The sequence below is a fragment of the Kogia breviceps genome, chromosome 17 (assembly GCF_026419965.1).
Source record: "Kogia breviceps isolate mKogBre1 chromosome 17, mKogBre1 haplotype 1, whole genome shotgun sequence".
NCBI classification, from domain to species: domain Eukaryota; kingdom Metazoa; phylum Chordata; class Mammalia; order Artiodactyla; family Physeteridae; genus Kogia; species Kogia breviceps.
Window position 1 is genome coordinate 57,914,625 of NC_081326.1, and position 18,861 is coordinate 57,933,485.

Here is an 18,861-nt window from a genome sequence, read left to right on the forward strand (position 1 = left end):
TTACTTCTTCTTCAATAGAGAAGCTTCTGAAACGAGGTTTTCACAACCATGAAAAGAGCTTGTCTTGTGACTCCTGCTGAGCCAACGATATACTCATTCTTCCTTTGCCTTGAAACCAAAGCCTTTCTCCAGCCCCAAGCAGACATGTGTCAGTGGTTGAATGTGTAATCTAACCCCCCCGCCCGTGAAAAGCATTAGGTTACTATTGTGGGTCCATACTTCCATCTCACTATGCTGGTGGATTGTTTGCATGGTTCCTTGTGTAAACTGAACACTTCTTAATTACACTAGCCTTTTCTTGGTACTAACTTCCCGCACCCCCGCAATGAAAAAGATGATCATCTTTATCTCAGACACATAAAGTTGTCAGTTAGAACTGTCTACCTGGAGGTCATTATACTTCTTCTCATGCAGCAACATTTTAGAGCTGAAAGTTCAAGTGGATCTGCAAATTCAAAATGGAAAACAATCTGCTCTGGCAAAGGTGAGTGATGAACTTGTCTTAGTTATGCTTGGTTATTTCTTGACACGGGGTAGAGTGACTTATGGTTTTTTCCATGAAGTCCGAGCTTTTCGAAACTGCAGGGCACCCCGCGCAACCGACGGCAGTGCTGTCTGTGGGAAGAGGATCAACAGCTTTGAAATATTCACAACCAACACAATTTTGATTAAAGAAAGAACTCTGGTTTTTAATAGTTTTGATCATTAAAAAAGTTTAAACCTGCATAGCAATCATTTCAAAAATAATTATTTAATGTTCCATAATTAAACTGTACACAACCTAGTCTTGGGACATAGAAGCCAGTGAGGTGAGTCTGGAGCAGTCCTGGTGCAGTCCCATGAGTCAGGAGTAGAGTTTCCATTGGCCTTTTTATTTTCCTTTATTTTCTTTTTTTGTCACTTTGATCATCTTAGTTTATTTGGATACTTGGCACAATCTAGCTCCGCTGCTGAGCGGATCTGCACGGGGAAGAGAGAGCCACTGACCCCACCCTCTGGCTCTTCTTGCTCCCCTCCCACGACTCGGCCAGGTTCCTCAAAGTCGCTCGATGTCTCGGTATTTCTTCCGCAGAATAGAGACCTGGTCTTTAAAGAGGACGGGGTCGAGCCTCATCTGAGAGTGGATCAGCGGCATGTAGCCAAACCAGCTGGCAAACGTATTCATGCAGCTCTGTCGCTGGGCAAAGTGGTCAGGGTCAGCCCAGCGGGAAGCCCGAGAGGTCTGGGGAAAGGGAGAGAAAGAAGGAAGACGATGAGACGGGTGCCAGGTGAGATGGACACATGGCCGAAAACGAAGTCAGGCTTATGGGCACGCAGTAGGCCTCAGGGTTCTGGCCTGGCCACCACGCGGCCCCAGCCACGTGCCTGGTGAAGATGCAAGCATGGATCCGGATTTTCAGCCTCGCCAGAAGATTTTCCCGAGACCTGCCACGTTTCTCAATGCCCCAAACATACAAAGATCCACAGGGACTGACACATTCTCTGGTCCGTGAAGGACCTACCAACTGAATTGCAACTGCTGTGGTCACTAAACATAAAACTCTTCTTTGCACTTGGGAGCAAATGCGATGGCTAATAATGTGTTTATGGTTTCACAGATAATTTTCTGTAGCCCCCCTGTTAATTTGGTTGATTCTGGGTAAGTAGAAAGATGGCTGCCATCTCTTCGGCTCTCCATGTTGACCCTAGGTTGGTTAAATATTTTTAGACCATTTAAATGACTAACATTGATTTAAAAGAATGCCTTAAGTGACTTGAGTGCTGAAATTTAAGTAGATCAACTAAGCATAATGTCTTTAAAATCTTGTTTTTATGAAACAAGGAAAAGGTGGGCTGCCCAATTATGTCGAAAAAATCCCACAAACTCATTTATGTCAATAGGCCACTGTTGAATGGTGTATATATATGTATGTGTATATGTGTGTGCGTGTGTGTGTGTGTGTGTGTGTGTGTGTGTGTGTTTGCATCCTCATGCATTGTTAGAAAATACTTTCACAGGAAGGTACATTTTGCTGTGAGAATCACTCAGAGTCACTTTAAAACCACAAGTGTCAATATGCTTGAAAGAAAGCATCTTAAATAAATACAAATGTCAAGTTACCTTGGAGCAGAAGAGCAACAAACAAAACACTATTTGTAAAGTGTCTTCATGAGCTCATTTGAGCCTCGCAGCAACATGGTCGAGTTATCTACCCAGGTAATAACATCTCCACTGTACAGATGAGGAAGCAGGTTCAAGGAAGTTAACATTGCTTGTTCAGGGCTAGAAAGGGGCAGAACTCAGGTTTCATTCTTCACCTTTTGTATTAGAGGAACTCTGCTTGGTAATCAGAGACAGTATCAAATTAAGCTGACCAGTCGAGTCCATATCAGAGCCGAAAGTCCCAAAGGTACCTCTATTTTTCTCCTAATTTGGGATGAGCTTGCAGGCCATTTCTGATTGGCCCACTTATTCCCAAAGGGCTAGACCCACTACATCCCGGTGAGTGCTCACATCCGCAAAGGGAAACACTGTCAAGAGCCTAAGCTCATTCTTATTCTCTTACAAATGAAAAAAAAAGAGTCCAAGTGAATCATTCAAGTCTCTTTTTTGCCATTTTTTTTTTTTTTTTTTTTTTTTTTTTTTTTTGCGGTACGCGGGCCTCTCTCTGTTGTGGTCTCTCCCGTTGCGGAGCACAGGCTCCGGACGCGCAGGCTCAGCGGCCATGGCTCACGGGCCGAGCCGCTCCGCGGCACGTGGGATCTTCCCGGACCGGGGCACGAACCCGTGTCCCCTGCATCGGCAGGTGGACTCTCAACCACAGCATGGCTGTGGGAAGCCCTTGCCTCTTGATTTTAACATTTATTTTGGGTCAACCAACATATTACAGAAGATATCTTTCCTTTGTTATAAAGGCATAATTTTAGAGCACTATATCCATTTACTTCACCAGTCACACAAACATTCAATAAACTAGTGTATATGATGGGAAGAAGGGGGCAAATATAGCACATATCTAGCTAGATACATCTAGTTAGATCTAAGCCTAAATTTAGATTTGTTCCAAAAGATGTGTAAAATCACCAGAAATATTAGTTTGGTAGAATTCGGCAAATCTATGAAAAGAGTAAAAAACCAGTCCCTAAGAAACCATACGTTATGAGTTCCATCCCTAATTTGTGTATAACCTCAGGGGAGGCCAGAGGACTCTGAGTTAACAATATTAAAGGAATGGTGTATCTTTAAATGAGATAATAAATATGAATATGGATGGGTACTCAAGACATTTTGCTTGAATTTGAAAAGTCTTTCAGTCTCAAAAATGACAAACTCTTGTAAGTCCTCTCGCCTGTCCTTTTAGTAGTTAGAGGGAAACAGAACTTTCCACTAGATTCTTTGCTTTGTCCAGTACCTAGAACAATGCCTGATAACCTGTACATATTTGGTAAATATTAAATTATTAAATTTTATAAATTTAAAATCCTGTAAATTTTTTGCTTTTACTAAATTCAGTGAATGAAAAACCATCAATTGTGTTAACATGAGGCCTGGTTACATTTTCCTCTGCAAAAGCTAGATTTATATGTGATTTTCAATAACTGTTAGAACAAGGTACATAGAAAACCCCCCAATTTGAATTGATATAACTACATAAGTACGTCCTTTTAGGTTGACTCAAATCCTGCTGGATTCTCCATGATTTAACTTGGGTAGATCTAAATGGTCTTATGGTTTTTGATTTAATACATAGAGTACTGGGCTCTGTCCAAGATGAATAAAAGGACCCCGGGGTGTAGAAGAATAAATAGTGGAAGAAACAGAGGCCGGGATTCAACTCCAAATTGTCTCTAATCCTGTGTGACTTCTGGCAACATGCTTAAATTCTCTGGGTCCTAGTTTTCTTACTTGTAAAAAAGAGAAAGTTAGATTATATTTCGCTGAAAGTATCTTTAGTAGTAATCGTTTGTGACTCAACACTGTATTCTACTTTGGCAAAAGCTTTCATATGTCTGACCTCAAGGCTGTGAGGTAGATTTCACCATTTCCATTTTAAAGATGAGACAAATGAGTTTCAGAAGGTAATTGACTTGCCAACAGCAACTAAGTGCCGGCTCTAGAACTGAAAATCAAGTACCATGACTCCTCATCTGCCTCCACAATGTGCATCTAACTCAAGAGCAACCACTAGAAGGCTGTGTTGAGAGCATTATTAGCTGTTCACTCAATAAAACACCTAAAATAAACTTGCATAAATTTTCTTTAGGTCTTTACCTATGGAGAAGAGACGTCTTTCTTATGCCACCTAGTAGGTCACATGAGCGCTTTTATTCAACTTTTATTGAAGTATAAATGTTGTGTTAGTTTCAGGTGTACAGCAAAGTGATTCAGTTATACAGATATATATTCTTTTTTAGATTCTTTTCCATTATAGGTTATTATAAGATATTGAGTATTGTTCCCTGTGCTAGACAGTAGGTCCTTGTTGTTTACCTATTTTATATATAGTAGTGTGTATCTGTTAATCCTAAACTCCTAATTTATCTCTCCCCACACCCACTATCCCCTTTGGTAACCATAGTTTGTTTCCTGTGTCTGTGAGTCTACTTCTGTTTTGTAAATAAGTTCATTTGTATCATTTTTTAAGATTCCACATATAAGCAATATTATATGATATTTGTCTTTCTCTGTCTGACTTACTTCACTTAGTATGATAATTCCTAGGTCCATCCATGTTGCTGCAAATGGCATTATTTCATTCATTTTCATGGTTAATATTCCATGGCATATATATATATATATATATATATATATATGAAAATATCATATGTCATATATGTCATATATATGACATATATATATGTCATATATCATATATATATAATGTCATATATATATATATAATGTCACATCTTCTTTATCCATTCATCTGTCAATGGACACTTAGGTTGCTTGCATGTCTTGGCTTTTGTAAACAGTGCTGCTATGAACATTGCGATACATGGGTATTTTCGATTTAGAGTTTTCTCTGGATGTATGCCCAGGAATGAGACTGCTGGATCATATGGTAACTCTATTTTTAGTTTTTTAAGGAACCTCCATAGTGGCTGCACCAATTTAGGCAGCTTTTATACTCTTGACATAAAGATACTCTTGACTTACATCTTCCCAATTACCCACGTCCAAACATACACTCCCTCAGAGCTTTTGGATGTGGTTTGTTTCCTGATATCTTCTCATTATGCTTCCTAGAGGAACAGTGAGTCCTCACTACCTCAGACTGAGTCACCAGTGAGCAAAGCAAGGGGGGAGAGTTCTCCTCTTACCTGTCCCATCATTGTCTCCTTATACTGTTTCTTCTGGGTCACTTTGATTGGAGGCAATTTTGTCACAGCAGACACCAGGAAATTCATGAGTATGTCCTCACAGTTGGCCAGTTGGTCCACCATGTTCTTCAGGCTGGCTGGCAGGTAATGGGTGTAAAGGTAGTGATAATATCTGTACAAACCAAAGACAGGTTTCAGCAGGGGCCATCATTATAAAATAACAGGTGGTCTTCTTTGACAGAAACCACACACTCATCCTTTGAATCCCTAAACATATCATGGTTGATGATGATGATAATTGTCATTTATACGGTATATACTATATACCAGGTAATGTTCTAAAGTACTTTACAAGAAATGCCTCATCTAATCCTTATAAGAAACCTATGATGTACCAGTATTATCCCTGTTTTACAGATAAGGAAACAAGGTACAGAGAAACACACAGATACAGCTATTGCTTGCTCAGGCTAACTTTAATATCAGGCTGGTTGGTTAGAAACCAAATACTTAGATGGCAAGAGAAGTTACTTACATGTGATCCATATATCATTACAAGTTGCTTTACAATTTTAATTATTGGTTTCATCAGAACTGTATTCAATACTATCCCATAACTCTGAGTTCAACAGTATAAGCATTCCATTTTTTCTGGCCTGTAAGCCATGTGTTTCAACACTGTTAGAGCAAAACCCCAATCAATCTGGTGGTCAATCATTATGGAGAACCCACAATTTATCTGAATTATTTCTCACCCTAGTATTTTTTTTGGAGGAATATATAGCATATATTTATTGGAAAAATCATTTGAATGAATTTGATTCACTGAATGGTGGTGGTGGGAAGAAAAAGGTGGAGTCCTGAGATCAAGATTCAGTCACCTTAAATGCTTATACCTTGTGCATTTCCAACTCCATCCTTGAGATGACAGGATTCTCTATTTTTTACTAAAAAAGACCAGGTTAAGATTGGTATGTTCACCTTACTAAGGAGGGGATTTCAATAATGATTGAGTCAGGAACGTTAGCCTTCTACACTCATGAATTTGGCCATCTTACCTGAGTCTCCTAGCTTTAAAGACCAAATCTATGCAAACAGCTTCCAAATTTCTATCTCCATCCCTGACTTTTTCAACACACTCTTTTAAATGTCTCTACATGCCCAAGACTGAACTCCTGTATTTTCCCTAATACCTATTCCATCTACGCCTTTTCCCAACTCTGTTGATGGCTTACTACTCTATACTTCTAGTTCTTCAGGTCAAAAACCCTAAGAGTCATCAAACTCTGTACCCAATCTGTCAGGACATCATGCTGGAGCATCTTCAAAATATGCCCACAATCTGATCACTACCCTCCCACCTCTGTTGCTCACTTCCTGACCCAGGCTCCATCATCTCCTGCCTCGATAATGTCAGTCACCTCCCAATTAAGTCTCCCTGCTTCTCCCCTGGCCCCCTTATAGTCTATCCTCACCAGAGCCTTCACAGTAGATGCCTAAAACATAAGAAGGATTGCTCTGCTCACACCCCTGCACCGGCTCCCCATGTAACTTGGAAGACGGTCAAGTCCCCATGATGGAAAGCAGGGTCCTGCATCCAGGATCCCATGACCTCTCTCACCTGCTTGCCCCTCACTCCACTCTGGTCACATCGGTCCTCCGGATATTCCTCCAGCATCCTGTCTCAGGGAATCCTTTCACACCGTTCCCCATGCCAGAGCACGCCTCCTACAGGTATTCTCCTGGCTGACTTCCTTTCTCCTTTCGAGTCTCCACTCAAATCTCATCCGCTCAATGAGGATCACCCCCATCCTGCCCCTTCTCTACCTCTGCCCTGCTCTGCTTTGTCTTATCTCCTAATAGATATATTTTTAAATTTATTTATTTTTATTTTATTTATTTTTGGCTGTGTTGGGTCTTTGTTGCTGCACGCGGGCTTTCTCTAGTTGCAGAGAGCGGGGGCTACTCTTCATTGAGGAGCACGGGCTCTAGGCATGAGCGCTTCAGTAGTTGTGGCACGCGGGCTTCAGTAGTTGTGGCTCACGGGCTTAGTTGCTCCGTGGCATGTGGGATCTTCCCGGACCGGGGCTCAAACCCGTGTCCCGTGCATTGGCAGGTGGATTCTTAACCACTGCGCCACTAGGGAAGCCCCTCTCTTAATATATTATAGAATTATTATGTATATTGCCTCTCCCCTTGTTAGAATACAAAACCTGTATGGGCAGATAGTTTTTTTCCTATTTTACTCAGCGGTAAATCCTAAGCACCTAGAACAGTGCTGGGAGGTGCTCAGTTAAGCGTTTACTTTGTTGTTCTACACATTCAGTTACTCAATACACCCTGAGTATGTCTCCACCCCTCAGAGTCGCTGAAGATGCTGCTCTACCATAGTTTCTAAAGATGCCATAAGCCAAGAGGTTTTACTGATTTCAAAGATACACACTGGCCACATCAACAGAATTGAAATGGGGATTGTTCAAACTCATTTCCATTAAGGTTGTTAAGAAGATTTTGCCCAAGTTCCCACCTCTGCAGCAGCCAGAAACTAATATAAAAAGCAATATAAGATGGCGTCCAAACTCCTCACTTGTGGTAAAGAGCAGCTCCCGTCAACACCATGGAGTAGTCGTTCGTCCACTTGGACGTGTAGCCCCACCGCTCCTTCGAGTTATCCCAGAAATGGCTGCGCGCAGGGTACCCTACAATCCTCTCGGGGAAGCTCTGCCACACGGTGAACGCAAAATCCACCTGCAGGCAGAGCACAAGCCAAACAAGCAATCAACGGTGTTAACAAATGTCAACACAACATCACCTTCCCCCTGCTAATTCGTAATGTGAAATCCCGGGACTGTTGGGAAACATTAATTCCATGTATTCATCAGCAAATTAAACTGACTGCTTGACATTTGGCCCCATAATTATGCACATTTTAATGTTTTCTGTTAAAGAAACTTCAGATTAGTGTGGAAATGAAAGAAGGAAAAAAAAATACATTGGTGGATATGTCCTTTAGAAATCCAGTCTACTCAAGCTAAAAAGTAAAAAAATCAGTTGCTTCCCCCTCAACCTCCAAAATATAAGTGACCACTGATTGATGGGAGGCATAAATGCATCTGTTTTATAAACAGGAGCAGATTTTCAATATACATCTACAGTATGAATATATAGCATACATCATCACCAGCGCACAGCAAAGCCAGAGTGACTAACATCAAAGCATCCACTTAAGAGCCAGAGAAAAGATGTTTAAAAAGCACATAGGTTCTAACAGGAATACAAAGCAGATATCATCAAGAACAGTAGTTCAAGCCTCTCAGGTGTGATGATGTTTAGTGCAAGGAAATTTAGAAAACACATCCACAGTGAAAAATGACTAGGAATAAGTGGGGACAGGCCAAGATTATTTTTAAAGGAAATGCAGTGAAATGACTTCCTAGTGCTCAAAATAACCCAAAGCAGGTACTTCTGAACCTGCTACAAACTAACATGTGTAATTAGCAAATAGTCTGTTTTCAAATGTGTAAACTCACTTTTGACTTTCTATGATTCTTTGATGAATGACACATAACTTACAGAAAGTAAAAACAAAACAACCCCCCCCCAAAAAAAAACCCCAGTAACAGCAAACCATCATATAATGGTCATAATTGTGTCATGCTTATAATATAACATGCATGATTGTAGGAACTTACATATTTAAACTCATTTCATCCTCACAGTAACCCTGTGAAGTAGGTTATTTTAGAGTCTCCAGTTTACAGAGAAGGAAACTAAGGATATGGACGTTCAAATAATTTTTCTGAGTTAGTAGGATTTGAACCCAAGCCATCTGGTTTCAGATTTGGTGTGTACTGTTATCATAGCTTCCCTTCTAGCTCTGTTGCTACAGTGTTGAAAACAATTTATCTTATACAGGTTACACATGCACCCAACAACCTTTGCCCTATCTCTTCTTGATAAGCAATGCAAATGGAATTTTCATTTATTCCACAGATATTTCAAGTCTTGGCACTGTGATGGTGGCTGGGTCCAGTTCCTGACCTCCCAGGGGTTCAAAAGCAGAGCAAATAACTGTGCACAATAGCCCAAAGGTGGACACAACCCAAATGCCATCAACTCATCAATAAATAAACCAAACATGGTGTATCCATTCAATGGAATATTATTCAGCTATAAAAAGGAATGAAACACTGATGCGTATGCGTGCCACGACATGGACAGACCTTGAAAACATTATGCTGAGTGAAAGAAGCCACACACAAAAGGCCTCATATTGTGTGATTCCACTTATATGAAGTGTCCAGAATACACAAATCCATAGACACGGAAAACAGATTAGTGGTTCCAAAGGATAGGGAGTGACTGATTAATGGATACAGGGTTTCCTTTTTGGGTAATGAAAATGTTTCAGAATGAAGTAGAGGTAATAAGCATACAACACTGTGAAGGTTTTAAATGGCACTGAATCGTACACTTGAAGATGGTTAATTTTATGCTATGTGAATTTTACCTCAATTACAAGGCAAAGCAAATAATCCTACATCAGAATTTCCCAAGCTTTCACCATATGCATAACCATCATCTCTCCTTTTCCCACATTCCCACCACATATTCGATAACTTAGTTAATATTTTTCTTTAAACAGCATACTCTTTTTTTTTTTTTTTTTTTAAAGCCTCATCCTAGGTAAACATGTCAGTGAAATCCTAGGTTTGGGAAACACTGGCCTGGGTGATCTGTAAGGGTCCTTTTATCTCCGAATTCTTGGGGCTTAGTTAGAAGACATGATTTTTGTAAACAGCCATGAATTTAAATTTTTATGGAGATTTAGTTTGGTGCCCCGACTCAAGATAAGAAAGCCTTAACAATATAGCTTTTCCCCCAAAGCTATAATACCTGGGGGGAAAATGTAGGGTGTTGGGACACACATTAAGGAAGCATGGTGGGGTAAGGGGCGTCTCAAAGTTAAAAGATTGCAGGGGAGTGGACAGTATTTGCCAAAAAACTGAAAGCAGGTCGTGATAACCTGCACATCATCACTGGCGTTCAAAACTAATGGTGCCAACTGATGGGATAGTACATTATGCAGCCCATAGTCAAAGAATCAGCCTGGCTGTCAGCACTCTGGCGTTTTCCATTATCCTCTGAAAAGGAGACCCATACACCCATGGGGTGTTTTCATCACATGAATTCCTTACTATCTCAAAGACGTTTCAAGTCATTTCAAAGCAACTCAAAAGTAAATTACAATAAAACTATGATTCTTGTGATAGTTCTGCTTTCGCACAGCTCATTAACACATCAAAGGAGGCAAAGGTCACCTTATGGCCTCTTCTCTTAAAAACTAACATCGGTTTTCTTTTGAGAATTTGAAGCAACCCAGATAAATGTAAATAACTATAAACCAACTCTATCTAATACCCTTTATAGGACACTGTTTAAAAAAATCTATCCTTAATACTACAGAGAGGCATTTAAACAAGCTAAGAATCCTTAGAGAGGAAATAAAAGGAACCAACATCTATTCACCTAAAAAAAAGAGAAAAGAGAAACCCTTGTCCTCCACCACGTCAGGCAACACGTCTGCTCCACCGATCAGCCAGAAACGTCAACAAACCAGACCGGCCAGCCTCTTAAATTTCCATCTCATGCTCAACCCACGCTGACTTCTAATTGCTCCACATACAGCACAAGTTCTTCCCAGCACGCACCGAGAGGCTGGAATTGCTAGTCTTTGAAAAGAAATTGACCAGCACGTGGCTACATCACAGCAGCTGAACGTTATTTCACCGTGGGACAGAGAGAAACAAATCCGAGTGTGAGATCGATTGCTCTGGGCCCAGCGGAAGATGAGAGATCAATCAATACTTCAGGTCATAGGGTAACGATTCAGGCATATGCTGTAGTCCTGACTATACGTTTCACAAGGCAACGTGCGGCCCTTCCTCTGTTTGCTCTCCAAGATCCACTCTCCGACTGCACAACCTGGTCCTCCTTGCCGGCTGGTGGCTGACTGGGTTAGGTCAATGGGAGTTGCTGGTAGGAAAATGGAGGTGGGACAGAGAGAGAACAGCATTTCTCTCCTGCTCCCCACCCCAGTTTTGGCCCCAGAGTTCTGGTAGGCGCCACACTCCTCCATGGTCATAGCTCTTGTAGGGCAGCCTCTTCTTCCTAGTTCCCCCTCTCAGGGACACCAGAAACACTGTTTCCTTCCTTCACGTCTTCAGGCCTAGAAGTAGGAGCTGCTTCCAGCTCGTGCCACCCCCAGGTGCCTCTCCCTCTCCTGTGGCGTCCTTTAACCCCACTCACCTCCCTAAGTCATACTAAATCCCTTCATTTGTCACCTGATTTGAATTGTTTGCTGCCAGGACTCTGGCAGCTACAGGCAGCAACTGTGTGATCAAAGTACCTGGCAGAGAGACCAGAACAAAGACATCCCTCAATAAATACTTGTTGAATGAATTTGCTCCGGGGATGCCAGCCTCCCTTGCAGGAAGCAGGAGAAAAATGCAAGCTGGAGCGACCCGTTCCTTGTATTCCATTGCAGTCATTCTCTTTGAACATTAAGCGTCTCGCCCCTTCCCCTCACCTCTTTCTCCTGCCGACTCACATGTGACACAATTGACTGTGTGCTCACACTTGAATCCGCGCAGCACACATCCCTCCAACATCACTCATTCACCAAGTATTTATAGAGCTTTGGCTGCATAGAAAGCCTTTGACCAAGGTGAGGCCCGGGACATTTTGTCCTGGGGTGATTTTCGTTGCCCTTACACAGAACGTCTGCCCAACTCCATTTGATGGAAACTGGAAGCATCCATGGAATCTGAAGAGACACAGAGACTGCTAGCCCAAGTTACCACGAGTCCTAGCTATGTGGGCAGCAGGCCGTTAGAATCAGACTGGCGTCCAGGAAAACGCCTGCTGGTAAGTGTCGGCATTTAAATGGAAAAGAAAATGATTATGAATAAAAAGGAATAAAAGAAGGAACAGGATAAGTAGCTAAAGTCTCCAAGCTTTTTAGCAGCTACCATGAATAATGTATTTGCGATCTACTACATTTTTGTGTAACTGTCTTTGGTCCCCTCTACGGTTTTAAGTGCGGTTTCAGAGATCAATACTCATTCGAGTTGTAAAAATTGGTTTTCTAGCATAGCTATCTTTCCTCTTCTCTCCCTCCCCCTCACACATTGCTCTGTGCAATCTTATTTTTGGCACAAATACCTGAACATCTGAAATAGCAGGGATCTCCATCTCAGCCTTCAAGTGAAACCTTTTGCTCTCGTGTGGGTTAAAGAAAATGCACACTTCCAACAAAGATGGAAAAGCTGCCTTTAGAACCCAGAATAGCGTTCCCCAACAGTCAACACACGCCCACACAGGCGTTAGAAGAATCAGGAAAGATGGGCTCCCAGAGCGTGGTTTCAAGAAAATGCTAAACAGGTGCCCCTGCCTGCCTCCCCTGGGTCTCTCTGCACACCTGCCTGCACCTGCCCTGTTTAAAAACAAACAAGCAAACAAACAAAAGGAGGGCAGGAGGGAGGGGTGAGGTGAGGCGCAGCCTTGCAAATGAGGAACCCATCAGTGGAGGAAACAAAGGGGAAAACGCCCTCATCAGAGCGCCAGGTGGCGGCAAGGTGCTCACAGGAGCCTGGATTCAAACCGACTCTGCAGGAAGTTTTGAAAAACGTTCTGGGCTTGGCCAAGGCAAAGGGCAAAAGCGGCGCCGGCACCCTGGGGTTTGAGGCGACCGCCCGCCCGCAGGGCCCTCGCCACCCCGCCCCCCCACCCCCCGTGGTGAGGCTGCTTACCTCCGTGGTTGAAAGCACGGTGTCCTCGTCGAGGCTGAGCACGGCGTCTGTGATGATGTTGTCATAGGGCAGAAAACGGCTGCTCATAACCTGGGAGGCGGGGGAAAGCAGGCAGGAGGGAAGGAATCGGGGAAGAGAGAGGTAAATGGACAGTCTTGTTTCCAGGAAAATTTCCCCCATCGTCATCTCCACAAAGGATGCTCCACCACCATGTCACCTCTCAACATAGAAGGCTTCCATGTCCCATCTGTGGAGATTCATTTGGTTCCACCATTACCGGCCACCTACTGTGTACAGACACCTTGCTAGCGGAAGGGAGTACAGAGGTGAGTAAGATACATTCTCTGTCTTGGAGGAGTTCATAGTCTGCAGGGAGACCAAGATGACCAAGAGAACAAGACGCGAATGTTCGGGCCTCGCCTGATACGAGAAATGCCAGGAGACCAGAGGATGCAGCAACTAGCTACTTGGAAGAGCAACGAAAGCCTCAGAGTCACATGGAATCAGGACCTTGATGGCCAGGAACCCACTGGGGATAAATAGACATGAGGCCTAACAGACAGAGGGCTCAGTAGATGCAAAGGCACAGAGGGGAAAGCCAGCACTCTGAGGCCAGGGAAGAGTGGATGGACAGAGCAGTGATTCCAAGTGTGGGACACACACCGCTCACTGGAAGGCCAGGTCATTTTAGGAGGTGCAGAGACAAACATTAGCTCAGAGAAGCAAAAATATATACACATATATATTAGTAGCTATAGCAATAAAAGGTGCTAGTAGAGCTATTCAAAAATAGTTTCATTAACGTGAAAAGTAAGCTGATTTAAAGAAAAATACTAAACAATAGAACACGTGGTCCATGGATTTAGGAAAATTGTGAAAGTAGTATAAAGTTTGGGCAGTACCAGGATAAGGCATGGTGAGGTGAGTGTATGTGTGTGTGTGCATGCGTGCGTGTATGTGTGTGTGTGTGTGTGTGTGTGTGTGTGTGTGTGTGTGTGTGGTGAGGGTTTGGGGGATGAGGGGATCAGCGGAAAATCTGAGACCGAAGAGACTACCCCCTGACGGTCCCAGCATGAACTTCTGTGTTGAAGTCTCTATAGAATACCTGATAAGAATGATGATATAAGAATAACTAACATTTTTAAAAACATTTACTCTGTGTCAGGGAATGTTCCAAGTTCTTCTTTATATATTCAGGCTGTGGCGGGTCTTAGTTGCAGCACGCAGGATCTTCATTGTGCGACATGCGGGATCTAGGTCCCCGACCAGGGATCGCACCTGGGCCCCCAGTATGCGGAGCGCGGAGTCCTACCCCCTGGACCACCAGGGAAGTCCCGGAAATGTTCCAAGTTCTTTATGTACATCATCTCATTTCATCTGTATAACAACCCCGTTTTATAGGTGAGAAAACTAAGGTACAGAAAGGTTGTATCTTGCTTAGGATGGACCCACCAGCATACCATCCCAGATGGTGTGATTCTATAGAGCACTTCAGCCCTATGCTATACCTGTCTCGGGGTTGAAAGGACGTCAAAAGTGAATGTGCGCACACATGGCAATCTCACATTCACCACTTCCTCTGGAAGGTATATTAACTGTTATGCCATCCTCTCTCAATTCCTACGCGGAGATGGAGAGAGGAGACACTTGCCATCAACTTTCAAGGCACAAGGGCCAGGGAATGAAGCAGTTGGATGCTAGAGACAAAGGGAAAAGGGAGGCACTTAGCCCAGCTGCCAAGGCTCACAAATCTAAGGACCCTTCCTCACCCCCCACCCCACCAAAGAAGCCCAAGCTATATTTACATCAGGGAGCCAGCACATCTGCAAGCCTCATCTCAGATTTGGTTTACATGCCGGAGAAGCTACTGGAGGGCTCACGTCATTAAAGGATGGAAAATGCCCACTAGAGCCCATCTGTGGGAGCTCAAGGGATATACCTACACTCCAGGCTCTGCTCCTACACATCTGCCAACTGGGTCAAGTGTTTTTTTCTCTTTCTCAGTCTTCCAAACTAAAATACAAAAGCGATCAGCAACCACATATACACAGGGCTCAGAAATCTCAGCCTGAAGCAATTCTCCTGACACTGTTTACATGTCCACTAACTAATGCAGAAGTTATTAGTTGCCAGCTTACTGATGCCCTGACTTTTCCCTTGTTAAGCCTACAGGGGAGAGCTGCAGAGACAAGGCCTATAAATTCAAGACAGAATTTTCCAGCCAAAGCAGCAAACACATTAATTTTAAACTCAAGGCTAGATATGGAAATTTAAAATGCGGAAGGAGGAGGACATATGACTTCTTTCCCCGTTATGGGCCCAACCACTGGGTTTAAAAGGATCCATTTCCTTTTTCTGAACTTGCTTCATCAATAAGAGTTAAAAGCCCATAAGTCAGCCACTTCTAAATCTAGTGTAGAAACTAGAGACTCTCTTTCAAATACCCTGCCTCCGCTACGTTCCAAAAGTTCAGTGGATTAGCATGAAAGGAGCCAATGTACTTACAAAGTCAATCCTGAAGGAGCTGGGTTTTCCTTGTTAGCTCACTTAAGAAATACTTAGCTACCATGTAACAGCCCAAACCCTTCTAAAATGAACAAACACAACTCGGAAATGACCTAGGCTCAAGAAGTTCCCTGTCTAGTAGGGAAGATAAGAAATGTTCATAAGTAATAATACAAAGCACAATAAGAGTTGACATTTTTCAAGCACCTACCATGTGCATCCCCACTCCTAAGCAGCAATACATTTACATGTACAGTATCAAACCATTTGATCCTTTTAGCCAACCTGTTAGGTGTTAAGATTTCTTCCATTTACTGAAGGAGGGATTGAGGCACACAGAATTAAATAACTTGCCTTAGGTCACATAGAGGAAGTCTGACCCCAAAGCCCATAATACAAACCATCACTTTACAGTGACCCCCGCCCACAAGAGGAGCTGACATTTACTGAATCCTGAGTGTATAACAGGTACAGAGCTGAGCACCTGTAATGCAGTATCTCATTTCATCATCAAAATGGGCCCAAGTCTTAGCCCAGGTGCCCTAGAATACAGAGTCTAAAGCAAGACTTAAGTGCAAATGCTTTACCAGGTGGTGCGGTCCCAACGAGGGAAAAGGAACCACGTGACCTACTGGATTCAGTGGCCAAGGTGAAGTCTAGGACTCAACAAATGGCCAGAAGCCCAGACATAAATACGTCTGGGAGAATGGGAGGTATCTTATAAGACACATCTGATAAAGCCTACAAGAAAGGTACTGTTACTATCATCATCATCTTAGAAATAAAGAAACTGGGACAACTAGCTGGGAGTGAGAGTATAAAATCAATCAATGAGTCTGTGCCTAAAAATGCAATACTAACCACAGGAGTCAGAACGGCTCCCAGTCGGCCAGTCAGAATGGATCCTATCTGAATATCCTGACATATTCAAAGAGAGACTTATCTACCAGAAGGAGATGTAGTCACCCATGGAAGAACAAAGAAACAAAGAATTTCCAAGTTCAAAGTGAAGAGAACCCATCTGAGCACTGTTCAGGGCCTCAGGCACTGGAACTGGGGAGACAGATATATGGGGTTGTAGGCAGGAGATTTTTCTGTGCCGGTCCCCTTAGTGAAACCATACCTATTGGTGAGATGAATTCATAAGGGTAAGTAAGACCGATGCCAACAGGCCTCGTTCTCATTAAGTGCTTACCAATCAGCTCTCTGATAACCACATTGCTTGACTCCAGTCCTATGAAGGCTGTGACTGTATCTGTCACATTCACCACCGTGTTTCCTCATGTTGCCCAGCACACAGTAGGCAGCCTACACTGGAACTCAATAGATAACACACGGATCACCTTGTCCACACACGTGACAGTTACAATTCTCCATGCATCCTGTTGAGCTATATGAAATGGCGACTTGTAGCCACACCCAGATGATGATTTCAAGTGGTGCAACCTAATACCTTGGTCGTTCTTATTCTGGCTCAAAGAGGGTTGACTTAGTGTGAGACAATCTCTCATGACCTAACTCTTTGGGGACTGACGAAGGAAGTCTCTTAGATGACAATCTCAGGGTCATTTAATAGAGACTAATTGCCTCACAATGGGTAAGATCTACAAGAAAGCCACCAGCAGAAGCTTGAGAAAAAAGAATTCACCTCTGGCAGCGAAGAGTGGAAGATATTTCCAAGAGGAGGGAGCATGTGAACCAGGGCTTAAAGAATGTATAGGAATTTCAATAAAAGAAATGAACAGCTGAGGAAGGATGGTCAAGACTTATAGAAAATGGGAAAGACAACACTTAGGGGTAGGAAGGGACACAGTGCTGTTAACTGTGACTGATGAAATCTATAGAGGAAAAGCAATGAGAGAGAAGATTGGGAAGGCCGGCTAAGGCCAGATTATACACGGCCTCTGATGGTAATTGAAAGCTTTAGCAAAAAGACTCCCTTAAGGGCCATGAGATGATGAAGAAGATCATTCCATTCTAGGCAAAATGAACTGGAGAAGGGAAGCAGGGGCCAGCTGGGCAGCCAGCACCCCTGAGAGTCTCTGATGGACACCTCAAAACACAAGTAAGGTGGAAATGTCCTTTTTAAGATAAATGTCGGGAAGAACCACTATTCTCAAAGACACAGCTAACTCAGATTAATCAGCTAAGCAAACCTCATGTGTCACGACCACCATCAGCAGCCTCACCTTCATCCTCATCACGTCCAGAAAGATGACCATTGCCGGGCCCTGAATTTATTTACTCCTCACAGTACCCCACGTGTTATTATTTCCATCTTGTAGATGAGGAAACTGAGGCTCAGAGAAGGAAGGTATAGTCAGGGTCACACATCTCCTGAAGAGTTAGTATTAGGACCCAAATCAAAAGCCTACGGCTGTCACTATGGAAAACAGTATAGAGGTTCCTTAAAAAACTAAAAATATAGCTGCCATATGATCCAGCAATCCCACTCCTGGGCATATATCCAGATAAAACTATAATTCAAAAAGATACATGCATCTCTATGTTCATAGCAGCACTATTCACAATAGCCAAGACATGGAAAAAACCTAAATGTCCATCAACAGATGAATGGATAAAGATGTGATACGTGTGTGCGTGTGTGCATGCGTGCACACACACACACACACACACACACACACACACACACAATGGAATACTACTCAGCCATTAAAAAGAATGAAATAATGCCATTTGCAGCAATATGGATGGACCTAGAGATTATCATACTAAGTGAAGTCAGTCAGAAAGAGGAAAACAAATACCATATGATAACACTTACAAGTGAGATCTAAAATATGACACAGGGACTTCCCTGGTGGCGCAGTGGTTAAGAATCCGCCTGCCAATGCAGGGGACATGGGTTTGATCCCTGGTCCCGAAAGATCCCACATGCCACAGAGCAACTAAGCCGGTGCACCACAACTATTGAGCCTGTGCTCTAGAGCCCACGAGCCACAGCTACTGAGCCTGTGCGCCACAACTATTGAAGCCTGCGCTCTGGACCCCGTGCTCCACAACAAAAGAGAAGCCACTGCAGTGAGAAGCCCGCACACCGCAACGTACAGTAGCCCCCACTCGCCGCAACTAGAGAAAGCCCACGCGCAGCAACGAAGACCCAACGTAGCCATAAATAAATAAATAAATATTTTTTAAAAGTTAAACAAAAATGACACAAATGAACTTATCTACAAAACAGAAATAGACTCAACAGACATAGAGAACAGACTTGTAGTTG

The 18,861-nt window shown here is 43.0% G+C and overlaps 1 protein-coding gene across 1 annotated transcript in view; it reads right to left on the bottom strand.

The window, feature by feature from the left end:
* Window positions 1-662: 662 nt before the first annotated feature.
* Window positions 663-18,861, bottom strand: part of EXT1 (exostosin glycosyltransferase 1) — a 299,327-nt gene continuing 281,128 nt past the window's right edge. Inside the window, exons 9-12 of the mRNA XM_067017916.1 lie at window positions 13,116-13,205; window positions 7,892-8,052; window positions 5,305-5,476; window positions 663-1,222 (exon numbers count right to left, since the gene is read on the bottom strand). Of these exons, the coding sequence (XP_066874017.1) occupies window positions 1,037-1,222; window positions 5,305-5,476; window positions 7,892-8,052; window positions 13,116-13,205 (609 nt within the window). The 3' untranslated portion in view covers window positions 663-1,036. The remainder of the gene's footprint in view (window positions 1,223-5,304; window positions 5,477-7,891; window positions 8,053-13,115; window positions 13,206-18,861) is intronic.